Here is a 20,727-nt window from a genome sequence, read left to right on the forward strand (position 1 = left end):
GAGAGAGCAATTTGCCTGCAATTAGTGGCCAACTATCTGTGGTGAGATGGCTCATGAGAACATGGGGCCATATGTTACTGTCCTCTCTCTGGGAACATTAAGTTAACAAGGGGCTAATTAGAACGTTTAAATTTCACTTAATGTGCGTTAATTGATGTTTGTTAATCGTAACGAGATAAAATGAGCTAATTGCTACCTCTAAATCCATGTTAACAGGCATTTTTTTCCTCCTGACGGGCCATGTCCCATGTTGTAATTGCAGCAACAGAAACAGCAAGCCATTGACCGAAGGTGTGACTGGTTAGGGTGCCTCTGAGGCATGCAACCCCCATTTTCCATTAAAGGCTGAATGCTAATTAGCTATTAACACTGTTACAACAGACAACAAGGGTTGACATTTGCTGTTTATTAATCTGAGTAATTTGTATAAAAGTAAGGGCAATCTAAAACATACACACAAACAAACACACACAGAAAGCCTTACAAATATATTTTATAAAATCAAAAACACTGTTGTCCCTTTCATGGACTCAAAATATTGACCATATTTACAAATATGGAAGTGATAGTTTTACCTTGTCAGATGTGAATTAACAATAAATGTGGAGCAGACAAACTACTTGAGATGTAAAAAAAAAAAAAATAATGAAAAACATCAACGGTGAACATGAAATACTACAGCTGTGAACACTGTTGAGTTAATATAAATCTATCCATTAAGTATTTTTCAGTACTGAAAACATTACATTCAAAACAATGAAATCTGCAATACCAACATGTTATGTTGCTTTAGTTGTCTGTGCGCCTTCGCTTGGACAGGTGATTTCTTTCAGATTTCAAGAATTGTTCAATTTTCGAAATCTGGGCTCTGAATGATAACTGTTGGTCTTCCTGAGAGCATGGAGTTTCCAACTCAACATCGGATCTTGGCATTGAAGCGAGCATAGAGGTTCTAATTTACATGAAGAGAGGAAACAAAACAAGACATGAAAAAATGAGTTTAGCTTAATTGCTTTTAGGATATAATTTCAATTTAATACAAATTACAATTAACGGTCGAAGTATTTGGCTTTTACTTAGTAAATTTTATTTACATGGAGACTCTGATCTCTGGTCACCTGCTTACATGCGACTTGCTATTATCCAATCCGCTGTTTACATGCTACACCCTGTTAACAGGATCAGCCGTATTATGTTGTGTTTATCACGTCATCTATCAAGCTGGAGTTCACTCATCTATTTAGCTAAGTAATCGTGATTTTTTTATCACTTTTAATAACCCAGCACCTCGATAAAAACACAAGTTCTCCCGTCGCAGACGAGCTCTGGTAAGAAGCTGCCATTTTAAAGTGCGTATACGACAACGTCAATACACATTTATGTCACGACAAAGCATGTGCAGACCGGACGCAGCCTGGCTATTCCCATTGAACATGATGCTTGTTTGGCAAAAGCAATATACCACCCCTATGAATCTGAATAAAATTCCATTCAGATTCAGCCTTTTCATTACGATTGTTGCACGGACCATTTCCATTCCGTTTGGTCATTTGGATCCTTTATAATTGGAATACATGGCTCCATGTAAACCTGGCTAATGTTCATCATTTCTGTTCACACCACTAAATTAATCTTTATAAAACACATGCAGTGTTGAAAAATAAGAAAACATTTAAATTGAAAATAATTAACGGAAAAATGTGTTAATAAATTTTATATATATATATATATATATATATATATATATATATATATATATATATATGAAACTGTGGTAGGGTTTTTACTGGACCTGGATTTGCCAACAAAGGTTCTGAGATGTATGTCACTCTGTAACGTTTGGCATGGTTTGGTGGGAAAAAAGTATCTGCGAATGTTTAAGGTAAATACGTTTTTGTTTCAGTATATAACCACTGTCATTTGCCACAAAAACATGCGCATTCTAATATAAACTGACATTTTGGCATGAAATTGCACTCCAAGATGATTTTGCTGGATTAGATGTCAACTTGCTAATTATGTCAATGTATTGTATATGAATAGACATACCCAGAAGGAGTCGGCCATGTGCAGGAAGAGATCTCTTGCCCTGAGAGTGGACAAGAAGGGGCGGACAATGGAACGCTGGTATCCTACTCGCACATTCACACGGACACACATACACACACGCAAAAGAAAGATAATCGTGAATTCCCATGTGGTATTAAACAGTAGTCCCTGAAAAAAGACAACTCATTTAGGCCTCTTGAGGAACTTTAAATGGTGGACAAAGACTGGGCAGGCAATAACCATTGTAACAATATCCAGCTCGAAGAGAATATCCAGGCCCAGACTGAGCTCATGTGAAGTTCCCACCATTCCGAGTCCACACAGAATGAAGAATTTAGCCAGCTACATTTTTTTTACATTACTAGACCAGTTTGTTCCTCACACTTCCAGTGCCTTGCACTATATCTTCCTCCACAGCCTGCATCTGGATCTTATAAACCACAGTGACGATTTGCAGTGATGGTAACAAAAGAATAATTTGGAGCGTGTGAAATGCTTGCGGCATATTGTACAGAGCGGTTTTTTAATCATTTTGCAAGCTTATGGGTTCATTATGAGCATAATGGAACAGGCACAATTAGCATCTTAACCGGTGTCAAGAATCGGTCACAGATGGAAGAAAGCTTTCAAAATATTTTTCAGCCTCGAATAATAAATAGAACGGAAATATTGCAAGTTTTTTTTTTTCTTTCATCTATGCGGCACGCCTGAAAATGGTCCGGTGGTTGGAGATCACTGGTCTGTATCAGGACTGACACATAAATATCTGATTGAACATTCAACCCAACTGTTCCACTAAGTACTTCATATCTTCACTTGTTTGTAATGCTTTGGCCAGATGTAGGCTATTGTTACCGGCAGTTCTTCTGATCGCAAAAGTTGATAATCTACTGGTACTTCTCATTACTTATCACCATGTAATAGAAGAGGTGACAGGTGCTGGTTTCTGTCTGACTGTTGTACACGCAGTTTTGGATGGGAAAGAGGCTTCATGGATTGTATCTGAATTGATTGATCCATCTCTAACGATTCCTCATAATAACAATACCTTTTCTTAATGAGTGCTATACAAAAAAAAATTGTATTGTATTATTGAATTGTATTGTATCTTTCTTCTTTTTTCACAAAATTTTGATCAATATTCCATGTATTCTCAACGTAAATGATTTCCGGAGGGCATTCTGTTTGACCTGACTAATGGTGTGTCAGTCCGTCACTGACGCACGATTGATGAAAACATTGAAACACTAACCGTCCGTTACCCTAATCGCCACCAACCCCATTGGTGGGCAGTTGGTCAGTACCCATGGGAGGTCCGTCAGTCCGTCAATAATGGACTCCTGTTTTGTTGAAGATTGACGGAAATATGCACCGCAGTCTCACGTGTTTGCTCGCGGGGTGACTACACCAGGGTTGCTTTAAACGGAACAGAGGAGGGGCACATCATCCTCTGACGGAAATAAAAACTTACATAAACATTGCTAGTCAATCTGGTGACCTGTGTTTGTTGTCTGCTGTTAAATCTCGGTTACCATACTCCAAGGCTGCTCCTTTTTTAGGATGTCCCGGCCAGAAAAGGAAGCTGGCTGTGTTGTATACTTTTCACCATTTGAATAACTGCGACAAAATGAAACTTCTGGAACTAACATCTGTCGCTACTGCTTCTCTGAAGCGCTCTCCACAAACGTTCCGCTCGCCCAGTTTATGTTTCCTCCCAAATCCTGCGGATGCAGAGATGCTGGAGGCCTTCAACAAGTCGGACGCTCTGATAATCACCAATGGTTCTGATAGGAATGAATCGAGATGCATCAAAATCATAACAGTGAGATGTGCTCCGACAGACAGACGTACACAACAGTAATCATCTCTTTATCACAAAGCAGCGTTTCACCTTTACTGTGCTGGCTTTTAAGAAACGTGCAGGGAGACTGTGTGTGGAGCCCACGAGAAGCACTTGCATTTTGCTCAGAGACAGGGGAGTTCTGAAAACACACAAAGGTCAATTGTTTAATGAGACCAAAATCTAACATGTATCTCAACAATAAAAATATATTTAATGCCTAATTGGTATCCAGTCAATTATTTAATTGTTGTTTTCCGCCTTCAAGTACAATGGTCACATGTGAAGTTGGCACAAGAATGAAAAACATACCATATTTTCCGGACCATAGGGCGCACTTTAAAGCCCCAAAACAAACGAGGCACCTTGTAAAGCGACGCACCCATTATATGGACTAAGCATCACTCTCGACCATCGAACCTTTTACTCATTGGGCTGTTCGGAGTGCATGTTAGCACACCCTACTGGTCAAAGTCTGAGTCATCTATCCTTCGAATTGACTGTGACTTATACATTATGTGACTATGGTGTTTGGGTGATGGTGTAGGAGAAAGCTGGACAAAAAGGCAGCTGTCCACAATGTTGTAGTCTGTCTTATCATTTATGTTATTGCAAGCAAGAAACGTCCCAGGTTTAGACAACAGACTGCAAAAAGCCCAAAGCACAACATGCACATCTCTCCAAACAGCCATGTGATTGGCTGAGTCTGAGTGGCTCCCAAGAAGCCATTTCTGTAATTGGCGAAGGCTGAGTGGCTCCCAAGAAGCCATTGCTATAATCTTTTTGTGTTATTTTTATTTCTTTTGGGTATATAGATGGCATGAGAGATACATGTTTTGTGTTAATCTTATTTCTTTGTTTCATTGTTTGCTGAGTTTTTTTGGTTTTGATTTGAAACCGTGACTCTAAGGAGAGTGGGGACCAGTGAAGTCCCTCCCCTGACGTTGTCTAGTAGACGCATTGCCATGACTCCTCTTATTGGTTAAAGTCAGTGATTCCAGACAGTGATTCCTTGTAGATTAAGGACATCTGTCATTGACTTGGAGTGATACCTCTGGCAGCAATCCCTTAAGGGGTTGAATCCTGGTAAACTAGCACGCGCCGAGCAGTAGCGCGTGCCTTGTAGTGCGGCGCGCCTAGTATATGCTTTAAATTCGGAAATATCACCCTCAACTGGTGTTGCGCCCTTTGATGCAGCGCTTATGGCCGTTGGCCAATAAAATACGGTACTTCTTCATTTGACTGTACTTTATAAAAAAATATATATATATTTGTTTTATTTCTCCACTATTATTCAATAAACCATCTCCATGAGCTGTCATCTTATCATGGGGGAAGGGTTTGCGTATCCCAATGCCACATTGCCACCATAAAAAGTATGCAGTAGCTCAAATGACTCCCTATGATGAATAAAATAAATGGATGTTGTTTTCCCTCTCAGTGACGTTCACCCAGCCCTAAGAGGAAAAGTGGACCCCCTTTCCATGGGTTCCTTGGTTGCAGGGTCCTGGGAGGTGGGGGGAGTGGGTAGCAAAAAAGGGTGGATAATGGTTAGTGCACTGACTTGTACACAGCTGTTGAACTGTCAAAGAAGATAGTGTCGAGCATAAGCCAATGTAATAACAAAAGAACTGGTCGGCAAATCGACTCACACTGTTCATATTTTCTGTCTGGTCTGAACCTGTCATAAGAGCGCCAAATTGAACAAATAAACATATGGCCAAATTAGAATGAACTAATTAACACAAGTCTTTCACAAAGATAATGCGCTTTATGACCCGATGTGCTTTATGTATGAAAATAGATTAAAATACATGTGCCAGTTAATATGGTCCGAAAAAAATATGGTAAAATATTATTCTCTCTGAAGGGTTTGTTACGTACCACAAATTAATATAATCTTTTTACATATTCCGGGAAGAGTACCTGAACATTTGGCTGCAGGTTGGAGTCAGAGGTAGTCGTGGCTAGGCCAGTCTGTTTGATCGCACCACCCCAGTCAAATGATGGCCTATAAGTCTTCAAAATGGGCAAAGATAATTCTTTCACATCACCAAGGGTTTCTTTCACAACAGGCTGCTTCTGGCATTTCAATGTGTCAACCTCAGGCGATTCAACATTTCCACTTTTTGATTGATGAGAGCTTAACCAGACACTTTCAGAGTTCTTTGAATCCTCTGCAATGTCTGTGTTGGAAATGTAAATATTCAAATTCTCATCACAACTGAGAGGTTCCACCTGAGAGGTCGTTCTACAGGCCTCCTTGTTTGCATCACTTTTAAAACCCTCCATTATTCCATCTGCAGGCTCAGAGAAACCCATATTATGACATCCAACATTGGCGTCAACAATGTTTTTCTTGACCTTCAGATCGTTACTTGCAGTACTGATTTCATCTGTGGGAGTCATATTGGTGGTAATATTAATAGGTTGAGTCATTGTTTGATTTTTCACAAAGCCAGCTAACTGACTCAGAAGGTCAGAAAAGTTAGTTTGAAGATTAGCTGTTGATTCATTCAACGTCGTCACTTCTGTGGTTTTCTGGACGACTGGATGAGCTGCAATGGGTGAGGACTTGACTGTCTCTAAATTGGCTTGGTCGTTAACTTGAGCCTCTTGCACAATTGAAATGTCTCTATGATTGAGACTTTGTTCTGGAGGACCACTAAGGATGTGAAGTAGCTGACCTTCTCTCACGGTAACAGGACTGTGGTTTGCAACCTTCTTTGTGTCCTTCTGATAGCAGTCTACTGCACAGACGCTGCCTATTTTCTCACTGATATCCACAAAGTCAGTGTCCGGAAGGGTGTTGCTCTTTATATCACAAGTCATCTGGGCCTCCTGCTCTATTTCAGTTTTTCCTTCCTCTTTCTCTCCATCCTTGAAGTCTGCTGTTGTTTCTGCTTTGGACCTGTGTTGACCCATTTCGTTGTATTCTTGATTGTTTCCAATGTCTTCTGTTTGGGAAATAAGAATCTCTTCCAGCGCTCCAGGACATCTTTCTTCTCGGCCATCTTCAGCACTCCTCAGGTGACTTTCATTTCTGTGCTCTTGATCGCTATTGGTCGCCTCTCTCACTTTGTCCATCTCACGACAGTCTGCTCCACTTGGGCTCGTGCTTCCATGATCGCTGTTTCTGTCGTTGGTTAATAGATAATTGCTAAATATGTTGTCTGAGGTTGATATGTTTATTCCATCCACAAAGCTTTCAATGCTGGCCAACTCATTTGCAGACTGATGAGAAGTAGAGCAAGTCAGATCTGACACTTCATTGGAGGGTTTTTCACTTGTATTAGAGCTGTGTGTGTGTTTATTCAAAACGGTATCATCACTGTCCATTGTTTGTGAGAGTACCAGAATCCTTTTGGGTGAACTAATTGTTAAGGGCTCCTCAAATTGAACTTGTAGTTGAGTTTCAGACTTCCCATAGAGCTTTGGTGTTCCTTGACCTAGAAGAACAGTGTGTAAGTATATATATATAAAAAAAAAAAAACAAGGCTTTGAGTTATATTGAAACTGCACAGAAAAAATATGGCCTGTAGGAAAAAAAAGAATAAATGTTTCTGTATTTTATCTGTTTATTTCTTGCATGTCCCAAACCTACCTAAAATGTTTTACAGTACTAAATTCTTGAAAAAGAACAAATAATAAAGCATGCTCATCTCCTTGTTTAGATTATGTTGGCTGACCTCCCATTTCATCATCCAGTTTAGTCTTAGCGCTCGTATCTTCCAGACAGTCCAGGATTTTGCTCTGAGAAACGGCTGTGTTCTGAAGGCTGCCAAAGACCGGCAGTGTAAAGCTGGATTTGGGTTCATCGGGAGGTCTCGCTCTGGTTCCCTCTGTTTGACAGGGAAACATCTGAGTAGAAGGAGAAACATGTTGGAGTGCAATCTCTCGTGTGTAGAAAAAACAAACAAACATAATTTTATAATCCAATAATGCTTTTTGTAGACGATTGTCAATCGCAGCGGGAGGACTTGGAGACTGAAGATTTTATGCCATCAAAATGTTTTTTTTTACTCTCATACATCTTGGCCCACCTATGGCTCCGCCCCTGGACAAAAATATTATTTTTTTTCATTAATTTAGTTTAATGCATTAAAAAAAAATGCATTAATGTCAGTCTCTCTGTTTGGTGTCATTAATGCCTATACATCCATCCATCCATTATCTTAACCGCTTCTCCTCACAAGGGTCGCAGGGGGTGCAGGAGCCTATCCATGCTATCTTTGGGAAGGAGGCGGGGGACACCTTGAACTGGTTGCCAGCCAATTGCAGAGCACACAGAGACAAGCAGCCATCCACGCTCATACTCATACCTAGGGGCAATTTAGATGGTCCAATCAACCTGTCATGAATGCGGGAAGAAATCAGAGTACCCGGAGGAAACCCACGCAGGCATGGGGGGAACATGCAAACTCCACACAGGAAGGCCGAAGCCGGAATCGATCCCACGACCTCTGCTAATGCCTATACAAAATAACATTAAGGATACCTGTAAATCTCATGCATACCTCCAAATCCTGTGTTTTCTGGACTTGCACTTTGACCTGTGCAGACACTTCACTGTATTTCTGTTGAAGGTCAGCATGTACCTCTTTCAAATGTTGCTGCTCACTCTAAATATGTATAAAAGAAACATTTTATTTTGTGTACCAAACTATTATCACCTATATGTTTTCCTTTTAAACTACATACAATGTAACTTTTTGACTTTCTGTAGTGAAATGATATTTTGCTCTTTGTTCGAAATGGTATAGTGTAGCTCACCATCAATTGAGCAACTTTCTCTTCCAGTGCCTTCCTTTTCTCTTGCATCTCTTCATGTTCCTGTTTGAGGGCCTGTAGCAAAATTACTCACCCAAAGCATTTTTCATATAAAACAAACCTTTTATGAGTTTACTTTATATAACAGGAACAGAGGGTCTGAAACTGTACATTGAAGGTTAAAGGACATATATCAATTAATTTGTGCCACTTTAATGATGAGTTGAAGCCAACAAAAATAAAGACAAATGGTAGAGAAACATACACACAAACAACATTGACTATTGAGAACAAACCTTTTACCAAAATTGTGTTACACTCCCTGCACCAATAGTTAGACTTGGTTAAACTACTTTCAGCCACCCAACTGTCAGGTACGCAAGGGGTGTGTCAAAGGAAACACCCTTGATACGCCAAAACACTCAGCATTGCGCAGAGCCCTTTGCAAAAATCCCAAAAAGGCTAGATGCGGCTTTCACCAATTTTGACACTCATACGCACCTCCACTGTCTACGAATATACAGCTCTTTTGACAATGACACTGTCATATTCATACCCTGGGACAATTTAAAATCTTCAATTAGTCTAAAATAGGTGTGTATGGACTTTGGAAAGAAGAAAGGGAGCACTGAGAAAACCCAAGCAAGCAGAGGTGCAACATGCGATTGTAACACCACAGAATTGACATTCAAGTTCTGACCTTGTTCTGTTCCTCCTGTGTCTGCAGCTGCAGCTCTAGTCTGTTCACAGCCTGTGTCTGGTTCAAAAAGAGTTGCTGAGTGTGCTGCAGGGACATCATCACCTCCTTGACAGTCACACATACAAAATCAATACACTGTATATCTAGTTGAGCATTGCAGTAGATATATACCAGAGTAACATTTTTTTGCTTATCAAAATTGCTAAAAACAAACAGACCATACATTAATGGAAAGTTTGACAGAAATGACAGACTGTAAAATAAGTATTTTCATAATTAGTCAAATCACTCACTTGTTTCTCTGAAAGCAGAGTTGTATACTCTCCCTGTAATCTCTTGCTCATTTCTTTTTCCTTAACATATGAACATTAGTTAATAAACATTTGAAGACCTTGCCTCTTTCCATTTACTTGGTGTCACACATAATGAATAATAAACACGTGTGGTTGCAGTTCCAATTAGCTTATTAAGTTTTGGTTACCGTGCTCAGCTTGTAACTCAGCTGGTTTAGATGCTGCTCTTTGAGTGTCATTGTGCCGTAGGTGTCATGTCGGACTGATGATAACTTTGTCTTGATCAGTTTGGTGTTGACCTCCTCCAAATCCTGAAAAACATGATTGGTTCAAATTAACTGCCCGATAAATTAAGAAAATTACAATTTTGCTATGTCTCGGATGCCATATATACGTTGTACGATATGCAAGGATCTTTCAAGCGCATTGTTTATTTTTGTCTTAAAAAAAAAAATAATTCAAATACCTTCATTAGTTTCTGAATGGTTGCTTCACGTTTTTCATTTGCAGCTGTTAGTTTCTTATTTCTTTTCATAGCTTCTTCAACTGTCAAAAAAAAAAACACGCAACAGAACTTGGTGTCAGCAGGATAGACTGCGGGTATCAATGCACTAAGTTTGTTGCCCTGACTCAAATAAGGTTTTATAGAAATGCTCACTTACAAACATGTTGGCGTACTGAGAGATCTCATCTCCACAATATTTTTTGTCAGCATTACTGTTATGACAAACAAGCTTCTGACTTAAAAAAATATCATGGGAGGAGAGGTTATTTTTTTTAACAGTTTAAAAAGCATTACGATTCAGTAAAAAGCCTGAAAATAGTTTCCAGGATCTTGTTAATCTTACAAGTAAAGCAGTTACACATTGAATGTAATATAAGACTATTCCTTTGCCCCAATATTCAGTCGCTGTTATTAAATTTGTAAATTATGTTGATACCCCGACTACTGCCTGGAGACACCTTGTATAGGCTCCATCCTTGTGAGGATAAGTGGCTTAAATAATGGATGGATGATGTTGATGCGGTTTTAAGTTCAATTACACAACTTAACTGTTTAGCAGAAACCTAAACAAACTCTAAAGCTCAATTTCCATTTATGAAAAGCCTTCGGTTACCATTCTGCTCCAGTTGCTCGTGGGCCTTCTTGAGTGCGGCGCACTGCCGAGATAGAACGCCAAAGCGTTTCTCAACTTCTCCCATTTGGATCAAGTGGCTGTCTTTTGACCGATTCTGCAAAGCTTGCTTCTGTTCCTGTTGAAGAAATACAGCAGATAAAATAATGATCACGTAAAACAAACACTATCCTGTTGAAAGGTGTGGAAAATGCTAACAAATCCCGCCAGGGCTCCTATAGGTCAATACCACAATATGAAAAAAAAAAAAATAAATTCTAGGGCGGCGACCATTGATGAGCCCTTAGAATCCTTATCCCTGTAAGAAACAAAACAAAACAAGAAACAAGTACAAAGTGCAACTCCACTCTGAGATACAATACAGTCAAAACAGTTGAGGTTCATGCAGTTGCAGTGTTGTTATTGTGGCATGAAAGCATCAGCAAAGTCCATGCTTCACAGAGCTTTAACACTCTTCAAACTGCAATTACAGTTTGATTGTCTGTATCACTCGTTCTTCAATAATTCACTCCCTTCGCTTTCATTTCACTCCCTTCTACCCTAATACACCACCCTTCCTTCAACTCCCTGACCGTGCCACTAGCATAGGAAGAGGGTTCAACCAAGCGTGGTCCTGTTATAAAATATTTTAATATTGTCATGGCAGTTCAAGTGTCACACTCTCCCTATCCGTTAGTGTTGATGAGCTCCTCCATCTAAAAGCTGGTCCTCCCATTCCCCCGGTCATTTAATTTTTCTCACTCCCACCTATCCTCTGTCAACGATTGGAACAAGTTAAAAACCTCCTTACCAACTCATTGGATTTCTTTTCAAAGTTGTACTTCAGCAGCTGAAAGACAAGAATAAACTTGCACCAAAATCAACGACATAATATTTTTTAATCATAATGAATATTATATTCTTAAAAATTATAGTAAATTGCATTTGCGCTAGAAATTAAATACAAACTTGCCAATTTGTAAATGAGGAAGAGCTGCTCGGTATTAAAATGGCTAGGAAAAAAAAAACTATTTAACTTTTCCGGCTAAATATACAATTATTATTATTATTATTATTGTAAAATCATTAATAATCAAAAGGCCATTATTATAATGCTTTTTCATTTTTCATTTGTTCCAAAGAAAGATCTTATTTAAACAACTCTATATGAATCAATTTTACTGGAATTAAACTTAAAAAAAAACTACTATTTTATTAGGGATTAATTACTATTACAGATGAGTAAACATATAATTTAGCATAGTGTCAAGATATTAGTAATTGTAGCACTTTAATCACAACAACAGTGCATGTGAAAATGGAAAAAAAGGGAACCACTAGACCATGTTCTGAGAATTAAGACAAGGGCCTCAACTTAGCCAAACACAGCAGTTAATGTCTCCCGGATAGAATATCCCCCAAAACAAAACAAAATAAAACAAAACAAAAAAAGCCTCAATTGTCTCCATGCAAGACGGCTGGTCGTTAAAGTGCAGCGGTCCGTGGGGATGGCTGTTTGTCACCGCTGCGGCGTCGAGCCTGAGGACAAACACTTTGGAAGCCAAATTGGCTGGGACCTTCTGCCCTTGACTTAGGAGAGGACTTCTGTTTCGTAACAGATCTAAGGTAAATCATTGTTTTTTTTAAAGCATGAATGAGAAAAACAAGGTCATGAATGTGATGGTGCAAATTAGATAAATGGACAAGGAGCACAAGTTCAGTACCTGGAGGGACTTCAGCTCTTCTTTCAAGTTGCTAATCTCCTTCTCTTTTAACTCAGCAATGACCTGGTATTTCCCCTGCAATGTTACATTATTCGTCTGAGTGTCAAAAAAGTCATAAAACCCAAAGCTCAGTGCAAAAGAATACATTCCAATAGCCAAGAGGGTGCAAGTGACATGAGAAAATTTACTACTAAAACGGTAATTGAAGGAAATTCACTGAGACTGGGATGTTCATACCTTCTCCTCCTCGGTGCTTCTTATTTTGGCCTGGAACTTGAGAAGAATATCAAGATGTAAGATTTCAAGTGGTCATAGATCAAATTTAGATTTCTTTTTTTCTTTTCTTTTTTTTTAAGAAAAGCCTTACTATTTTCCTCCCTTGTGGACAGCATTGTGTGATGACAATACTAATACGGGAGACGTTTGAGTGATAAGCATATTTGGTTGACGTCTGTACATTGTCTTGTAAGCACAAAACAGAAGTGGAAGTTGAATTTGCCTTCAAGGAGAAGATTAAAGGTTATTCTTATAATGTAACTTTGAAGTGGTGAAGCGATGCAGTGTCGCGTGCAGGAGAGGCCTTTTTATACTGCGCATAACATTGACGGTCCAAACTACTCAAAAGCCACGGCCTTGAAGTAGCCAAATGAACTGCTGAAATGTAAATCAACGGGTAAACTGAATGGCTCACTTTCAGACCGTTCTATTTATCCAAGATGTTTGTAGTTCTCTGCTTTAGAGTGAAAGCTGCATTTGTTTAAGAAACCTTGGAACTGGAATGATGGGAAAACGCAAGTCTACTTGGTGCTTCAGGTACAAGCTGAATCCAATTAGATCTTGAATAATTGCAAACATGTTACGCCGACCAAACAAGATGTGAAATGTGCTTTTCCTGCCTAAGATCTTGCTGTCAAACGTTTTCTGGTTATCTGTTGATTAAATTAATAAATTAAGTCCTCAATTAACTCCGGTATGCCATCATTGAATTTTTCCAACAACAACAGTATTTTGTTTTCAACGTTAAAAGTAGCACAATTGAAACTGATAACGAGATGTACCTGCTTTTTAACATTGATGAGAGATTCCGCATGCTGTTTTGTAGCCGTTTCAATTTGGTGTTGTAATGAAGCCTGGGGGGAAATATGTCATCAAGTGATGAAAACAGTCATTTGTAATGACATAAAGCTTGAATACTGACAGAACCGCCGCCATACCTTCTCCCACTCTATCTCCTGTTTCTCCAGCACCAATTGACTGATCTGATTCTCAAATCGAGCTTCTGCCTCCTGAGCCATAGAGAGATTCATGAAACGAAGCAGAACGTCAACAAATCCAGCTAAATTGCATACAACGAAAGAAATTACAATAAATTGCATTTGTCCCAAAAATTGAATTTACAAAACATGGACGTTGTACTGGACATGTCCAGAATGTTATGAAAACACTGCTAAAACAGTACACAAATACATCACAATTCAGGCAAGGATTTTCTGGAAAGGATCAAAAAGTTTCACTTATTCAGTCTTCCGTTTCATTATAAGCACACGGTTGAGAGATTCACGTTAAAATGGGAGGAAGTATTTGTTGTAAGCTGTCCTTATCCTCCTCCTAAGCCCCCAGAAATCAGGTAAAATTCAATTTCTTTCGATGGCCGTGAGACTATTTACGTGCATGTGGGAGCATCTTAACTCTGTAAGTTTGTTTTATAAGCTCCCATTAAACTATGGTACCAGCCCAGAGCTGCAAAAGGAGGACGCAAGATAAAGTTATTTTCCATTTGAGAAATAATCATTACACCTTGAAGTGTGAAAAATACACTCATGCTTTACTGAGCATGTTTTTCCATCTTAATTCGAAGAGAACATATAACTGATTTATTAAGAGCTGATTACAAAACAATAATAATAATAATGTCCACATTATTTAGAAAATGATGTTGATCTCGCATCTCATTTCTTTTATTGCAGCTTTCAATAAAAGACTTTGATCCTTGCCCCTCGATTTAAAGATACAATTCTTTGTTGGCGATGAACTGAGACAGTTTTTTTTCTCCTCCATGTGTTTTTTGTTTATTTCAAACTCAAATGAAACCATATTACAAATGACATATGAGCATTCTTGTTGTATGTTTTTTTATGTAACGATTTTAATTCACAAGGAAACCTACAAATGTCGTCTCTGTCATGTCCAATCCATTGGTAATTGAATGCCAGCATCATGATGACATGGTACTCCTTAATGTCTGCAGCCTGAGGAGGATCTGTCGGATTTTTTTCCGTGACAATAACAATAAAACTGAAATTGCAAAAAAAATAGCTAACATCATATTTTTGCTCCGCCAACCTTTACACACTGACAATGTGCTGTCAGCTTGAATGTATTTGCTTGAGGGTGGGATGATGATTCCCCAACCCCCCCAATTGCTATTTAGAAACAAATTAACTATTACTTATTGGTCAAGGGCCAAATAGCATGTCTGACCTCCTGTATGATGTACAATAATGGCTCAAGTCCAGAAAGCCAAAAGAGAGCTTTTGATCTCTCTCGTGTCAAGATAATTACAACTGCCTTTCTTTAATCACTGAAATGAACCGATTCTTTACACTATCTTTTACAGATGTTTGTGCAATCAAACAAGTTCATTCAACCAGGCGGCTTACCCCATTTGATGTCAATAATTGGGAAGTAAAAAGTGAATTTATTCCAATTAAAAAAAAACAACCATTTGAATCCTCCATCAATCTATACCACTGCATGGATTTTAAAAATCACTTATCAGAGGTCCAACTCTTTTTACTTGAAATTATTTTCCAGGACTTTTCCGGAACTTTCCCAGGACTATTTCATCTGTTCCAGTACAAGCCGAGTTATTACAACATACACTAATAAATTCCACCCCCAAAATTTGGAGAAATGTTTTTCTACAATTTTGCTTTGCATACTTAACCAGATTGATTCAATGTTACCAAATACCATAAAAAAATGTCCAAAAAAATAAACATTCAAAAGAACGACTCGTTCACAAACGTCACAACACTAACGTCGATTTTGACATCGACATGACATTCATTGCTCACTAGATCAAAACATGGAATACACCCGCTTGACTAATGAGGTGCTGATGGGTTAAAGAGAGGCCAAAGCTTATGCTAATACCCATGGCGCTGCCAGAGCCAGGCTGACGACCATAAAAAGTCAGAGTTCAGCTGATTGTGCACATACACAGTATTTTAATAGAGCTGAATTACAAATGATGTTTTTCTCACTGAGATTTTTTCTTTTTCTGCCGCCAGTCTATGGAGCAGGTATGAAATACTGAGTTGCTGTCTTGCTATCACCTCAGAGCACACAGCCAAAAGTGATGGCATGCCCACTGCATGTCTCTGTCACTCAACAGAGACAGTGAGCGAGTGAAAAAAAAAACACAGTAACGCTCTTGAACTGAAATAATGGAGAGGAGAAGAGAAGCAGTGGAATCGTGAGTTGCGGCTTCTGCAAAAAATATGGAATTTTCTTCCCTAAACACTACGTTGCGAGTAACGTGTCTTCTGCGCAGGTCGGTCTCTTTGGGAGCACATTAGGTTCGCGGACATACAGAAATCACTTGAAATCACACACGAGGTCGGAATTTTGTGTTAAAATCGCACGGTGTCTCAAAACTATTATATCCAAGTTATTAACTTTATATCACACAACACAAAAAAAAAAAAAGATAGATACGATAATGTGTTGCGCAACAACCCCCACGATATTAAAAGAACCACAATTTATAAAAGATATAATAAAAGAGATTTTTTTAAAAATCACTTTGAATCTATGATCAGTGTTTGGAATTAATTGGATAAATGCATTACTAGACAAACTGGATTCTTTAAGGTTTCACATCCTCAAAAATTGTTTTAAACAATTTGGAGGCTTTGAGTTTCATTCAAAAAGTGATTTTGAAATATCAAGACTTCCAGTGAAATCATCCGAGTATCATAAACACATTATGGAACGACAGAGTAATTACGTCGAACTCAACAAAGTTTTCTTAACTTTGTTTATTCAGAAATGGTACAAAAAATTGCATCCTTGTTACAGATCTAGATAAAGACGTTCTATTTCTGAATCTGCCCGAATTTGCCCGAACATTTAACATTAAAAGTTCTACCAGAGAATATAAAAAGGCAACGAGTGGCAACAAGGTCTCGAAATTATTCAAGCTTTGAATTGTAATACATTAAGAACATTGATAGTCTTATGGTGAGATTATGTTTTTTTTTCTCTACTTGTCTTTTCACAGATTTCTTGCACAGACAAAAATGTTTCTCCAAAAAAAGTGTCCCCAATTAAGAGTTTTGTACATTGTACATTTTATTGTGTGGATTGATTAAAAGGACTTCTATACCACCGTTGCGAGAAGTGAAGCCATCGCCTGCCATCTTACGTTGTCACAGACTAATCTTGGCTCACGTGAATAGATTGTTTTCTCTGCTGCGTTTTCACATTATTTTGTCGCTACGGCAAAACTGTCACACTGCGGTGTGTGGTTTCACTAGTCTGGGGAAGTTATAAATGTACATGTTTGTTGCTCAGAAAGCGATTATAAATGGGCACTTTAAATGTAGTTTATATTCATCAAAACACAGACTGTTACAGGCATGTTGCGAGCAGTTAATAATGGAGAGAGAAAAATGTGAGACGTGTTTGAATTCAAGGATGATGACTTTGATGGGAACAGATTAAAGACATGAGCAAGTTTCGTTTCATCTGTTTGAGTCATCTAACATAACTGTGAAACTAAGACAGCTTAGTTAGCTCGACTGTTTAGCACACCAATCGCCGGTCAAATATTTCATGTCGATTCTGCATTTCTTTGAGAGGACAATAAAGCCATAGATTAGAAACCACGTACACGATAATCTTGAAACCATACAGTGCAAAACAGCGCTCATTAATTAAGCACGGACATCGGTACATAGAGGCTAACATAAAACATGACATCGTTAAATAGTCTATACAAAGTACTTTGCTAGTCGTGAGCGAATCCGCCATATCTGAAGTGGCAGCGCCTTCGTAAACTAATGCATGTCAACTTCACGCAACTTCAAAAAGTGATAACCTACAAAGTGTACAAAGTTAATGCCATTTCGCACAATAGTTAGATTTGGGTCATAGATTGGTACCAAAAACCTAGTTTTAAAATCTAATGATTATACACGTTTATGCCCATATTCAGGATATTTCAGTATTTAGAACCTTATGGCATTCGACTTGGAATACACTGACATACCATTATTGTCCGATCTTTTGCTTTTATGAGTAAAACGTACTGAACATGGGCAGAAAGATATGATCTTGTATGTACCCTTCGAATGTGCAGCTCCTCTACAGCCTCAAGCAGATGTGTTTTAAATTCCAGCAACTGCAGTAAGCTAGTTCCTCCATTTTCCGATTGGCAGGGGGTATTTGGCAGACGCCTCTCCGGTGGAGTCACTGCTACTCCCACCTAATTGAGCAAAATAATAATAATAATAATAACAATAACTGTCAAGAAAATAGATACACAGCCTGTCCGGTGGGCAGATGAAAAAGAAATGCAGGCAGTACCACACTTGTGGCTTGATTTTACAATAGTTTACGCATGCAAAAAACAAGCACAGATTTGATAGTTCACACAAAAAAGTGGAAGCTGATCAGCTAACCAGGCGCACCCATGAGTGTGTCGATTCTGCAGTTCATTTTGGGCATTCTGGGAGGTATGCAAATGATTAATTTAGCATGTGAAATGTGATTTATTGAATTGAAGACAAATTATGGTTGCTTTCGTTATCAAATTTTGCATAAGAAAGGCAAGTGCAAACTTGCACACAAAGTGATGGCAAGGAAAATTGTCAGGGGGCAGTGAAAACATTTTATGTTTAAAAAAAAAAATTTGAAATGGCAGAAACAAAAATTACCACAACACATCATTTATTTAGTGATGCAATTCTGATGCTTCTAAATTATCTAAGGACTGACTTGGAGCCAATCAGCAAAAAATATGACATTTCCAATTGACAGTACTGAAAATGCACAAACATAAATTAATTATGATTCAGTTACTGGTTTGGTCCGTAATATCGCAGAAAATAAGAGAAAATATTCATAATTGTTTTCAAAACAAAGACCTAATGTTTTATTTTGATTCCACAAAAACATAATCAGTCCACTTTCATGGTGGACTACATAAGTCACATAATATTTACTTAATATTTAAGATGAAATGTCGAGCATTTGGAAAATTTGAAATTTAAAAAGTATCTAAAAATATTAACCAATTATAAAATACATTTAAAATAATAATAATAATAATAATGGCTATACCTCGAAACAAAAGAGAACAACAATTAAGCAATATCACATGAGAGCTACTCACCATGGTTTTCGAAACCAAGCAGTACTTCTTCTGTAGTGATTAATTTGAAGGGCTACACTTCTGGGTTTCGGTGTTAGGGTAAAACTATGTGCCAATTACAAATTATTCATACAGTACTAGGCTGTGACTGTGACTATTTTTGTAATAGATTAAACTATATGACTTTTTTTTGCCATAAATTGATCAAAACTCGGATACTAGTGGTCGGTTATGTGTCAGAAAAAAAAAGGAAAAATGTTGAGCATTGTTCTCCAAAATAAAAGCAGATGTTTGCAAATGTTGTATTTTGATTAAACACAAAAGCTAATTAGTCTGCTGTGATGAAGGATGTAAGAAATCAAGAGAATATTTACTTTTGAGAGACTGAAATTACAGGATCTGGACAATTTTAGGATGAAGAATGCCGCTTAAACAATTAATCCATCAAAATAGTAATAATTTGCTGATCAATTAATTGTCAATCAATCAATTAATAATGACACCTCTACAATGACGGTATCTTTATCCATGAGAAAAGAAGAATCATAGGAACTGCATTAAATACTGGCTCCCACTGTGAACATATGAATAAAGTTGTATTGTTTGAATTCAGCTTCTTAATGGTAGAAACAGGGCAAAACCACTTTATGACATTGTCATGTCATGTCATGTCATTATCCACACCGCTTATCCTGTACAGGGTCACGGGAGGGTGCTGGAGCCTATCCCAGCTGACTACGGGCGAAAGGCACACTACACCCTGAACAGGTCGCCAGCCAGTCACAGGGCAGACATAGACACCGTCACTGAGTGGGAACTGAACCCACACTGCCCGCACACAACTCAGGCGAGTGTACCACTACACCGTCAGTGACCGATTGTATGACATTGTAAAGATGCAATGAAGTGGCCAATGATCGCGTGAGAAAATGTTTCTGGTTTTATTAAATAGTCTCAGAGTGGGGTTGATTTATTTCAACACTAATTTTAAAATGCAGGAATTTCAATCATACTGGTTAGCATAATATGAGCGAATGGGTGAGTGAAAAGAGGGAAAGGAAATTTGGTGCTCAATGGTACACAATAGCAGGGCATCACCAACCTGGTGACCGTGGGCCCGTTGAGCTCAATAGTGACGGGACGTTGTCATTTTCTATAAATGTTGGCAAACTGATCATTCAAAAATATAAACAACTGCAGCGATTTTTAGAGAATACAATGGTGCATTTCCTATCTTGCATTGTGGATGATTATTTTGAGAAATAACATTATCAGTGTTTTCAAATACATGAATAAGATTAAGTGGCATCTTACAATTATGCTGGGGGGGAGAACTCCAGGGTCCGTGCTGTGCTCCATCATGTTGCTTGAATGCAGGCCACTGTTTCACAACCTGATCCAAGGCAAAGCAAAAAACGTTGACATTATAAAAATCTCATGACACACCATCAAAAAAAAAATAAACAAGAAATGGATACACAAGTAAATTCTCTACATGTGGCCATGCGACAGATAATTTAATTGTTCTAATTACTATGCAATATCAGCATTGGTTCACTTCCCATAAGTGATGGTGAATGAATGTGATGGCTGAATATAATAATAATGAATATGAATGAATATATAAATATGTCTCTATATACTGTGCAGTCTGTGCTCTGTGATTGACTGGAGAGTGGTGAATAGCTCAAATCAGATGAGATATGGCTCAGATAGGATCTAGCTCCCTGCCACCCTGAAGAGGACAAGTGGTGTGGAAAATGGATGGATGAATTGACTTTGATGTTTAATTAAACATCAACACCAAGATTCCATTTTATTTTGGCCATTGCAGTACACTTATTTAGCCATCTACAA

At 38.2% G+C, this 20,727-nt stretch overlaps 1 protein-coding gene across 2 annotated transcripts in view; it reads right to left on the reverse strand.

Annotated features, from left to right (window-relative positions):
• Nucleotides 1–485: 485 nt before the first annotated feature.
• The window catches only part of ccdc73 (coiled-coil domain containing 73), a 51,619-nt gene continuing 31,377 nt past the window's right edge, over nucleotides 486–20,727 (reverse strand). Inside the window, exons 3-22 of one of the 2 annotated variants that reach the window (XM_088299490.1) lie at nucleotides 20,185–20,263; nucleotides 17,842–17,982; nucleotides 13,706–13,777; nucleotides 13,550–13,621; nucleotides 12,729–12,764; nucleotides 12,492–12,566; nucleotides 11,579–11,617; nucleotides 10,771–10,906; nucleotides 10,119–10,198; nucleotides 9,841–9,963; nucleotides 9,653–9,712; nucleotides 9,360–9,464; nucleotides 8,663–8,722; nucleotides 8,407–8,511; nucleotides 7,579–7,750; nucleotides 5,816–7,338; nucleotides 3,941–4,031; nucleotides 3,697–3,833; nucleotides 2,050–2,132; nucleotides 486–952 (exon numbers count right to left, since the gene is read on the reverse strand). In XM_088299490.1, the coding sequence (XP_088155616.1) occupies nucleotides 790–952; nucleotides 2,050–2,132; nucleotides 3,697–3,833; nucleotides 3,941–4,031; nucleotides 5,816–7,338; nucleotides 7,579–7,750; nucleotides 8,407–8,511; nucleotides 8,663–8,722; nucleotides 9,360–9,464; nucleotides 9,653–9,712; nucleotides 9,841–9,963; nucleotides 10,119–10,198; nucleotides 10,771–10,906; nucleotides 11,579–11,617; nucleotides 12,492–12,566; nucleotides 12,729–12,764; nucleotides 13,550–13,621; nucleotides 13,706–13,777; nucleotides 17,842–17,982; nucleotides 20,185–20,232 (3,321 nt within the window). In that variant the 5' untranslated portion in view covers nucleotides 20,233–20,263 and the 3' untranslated portion in view covers nucleotides 486–789. Of the gene's footprint in view, nucleotides 953–2,049; nucleotides 2,133–3,696; nucleotides 3,834–3,940; nucleotides 4,032–5,815; nucleotides 7,339–7,578; nucleotides 7,751–8,406; nucleotides 8,512–8,662; nucleotides 8,735–9,359; nucleotides 9,465–9,652; nucleotides 9,713–9,840; nucleotides 9,964–10,118; nucleotides 10,199–10,770; nucleotides 10,907–11,578; nucleotides 11,618–12,491; nucleotides 12,567–12,728; nucleotides 12,765–13,549; nucleotides 13,622–13,705; nucleotides 13,778–17,841; nucleotides 17,983–20,184; nucleotides 20,264–20,727 lie in introns of both variants that reach the window. The other variant, XM_088299489.1, reaches the window with a different exon arrangement.

Source organism: Idiotropiscis lumnitzeri, chromosome 6, assembly GCF_059441095.1.
Source record: "Idiotropiscis lumnitzeri isolate Australia: NSW breed Sydney's pygmy pipehorse chromosome 6, RoL_Ilum_1.0, whole genome shotgun sequence".
Taxonomy (NCBI): domain Eukaryota; kingdom Metazoa; phylum Chordata; class Actinopteri; order Syngnathiformes; family Syngnathidae; genus Idiotropiscis; species Idiotropiscis lumnitzeri.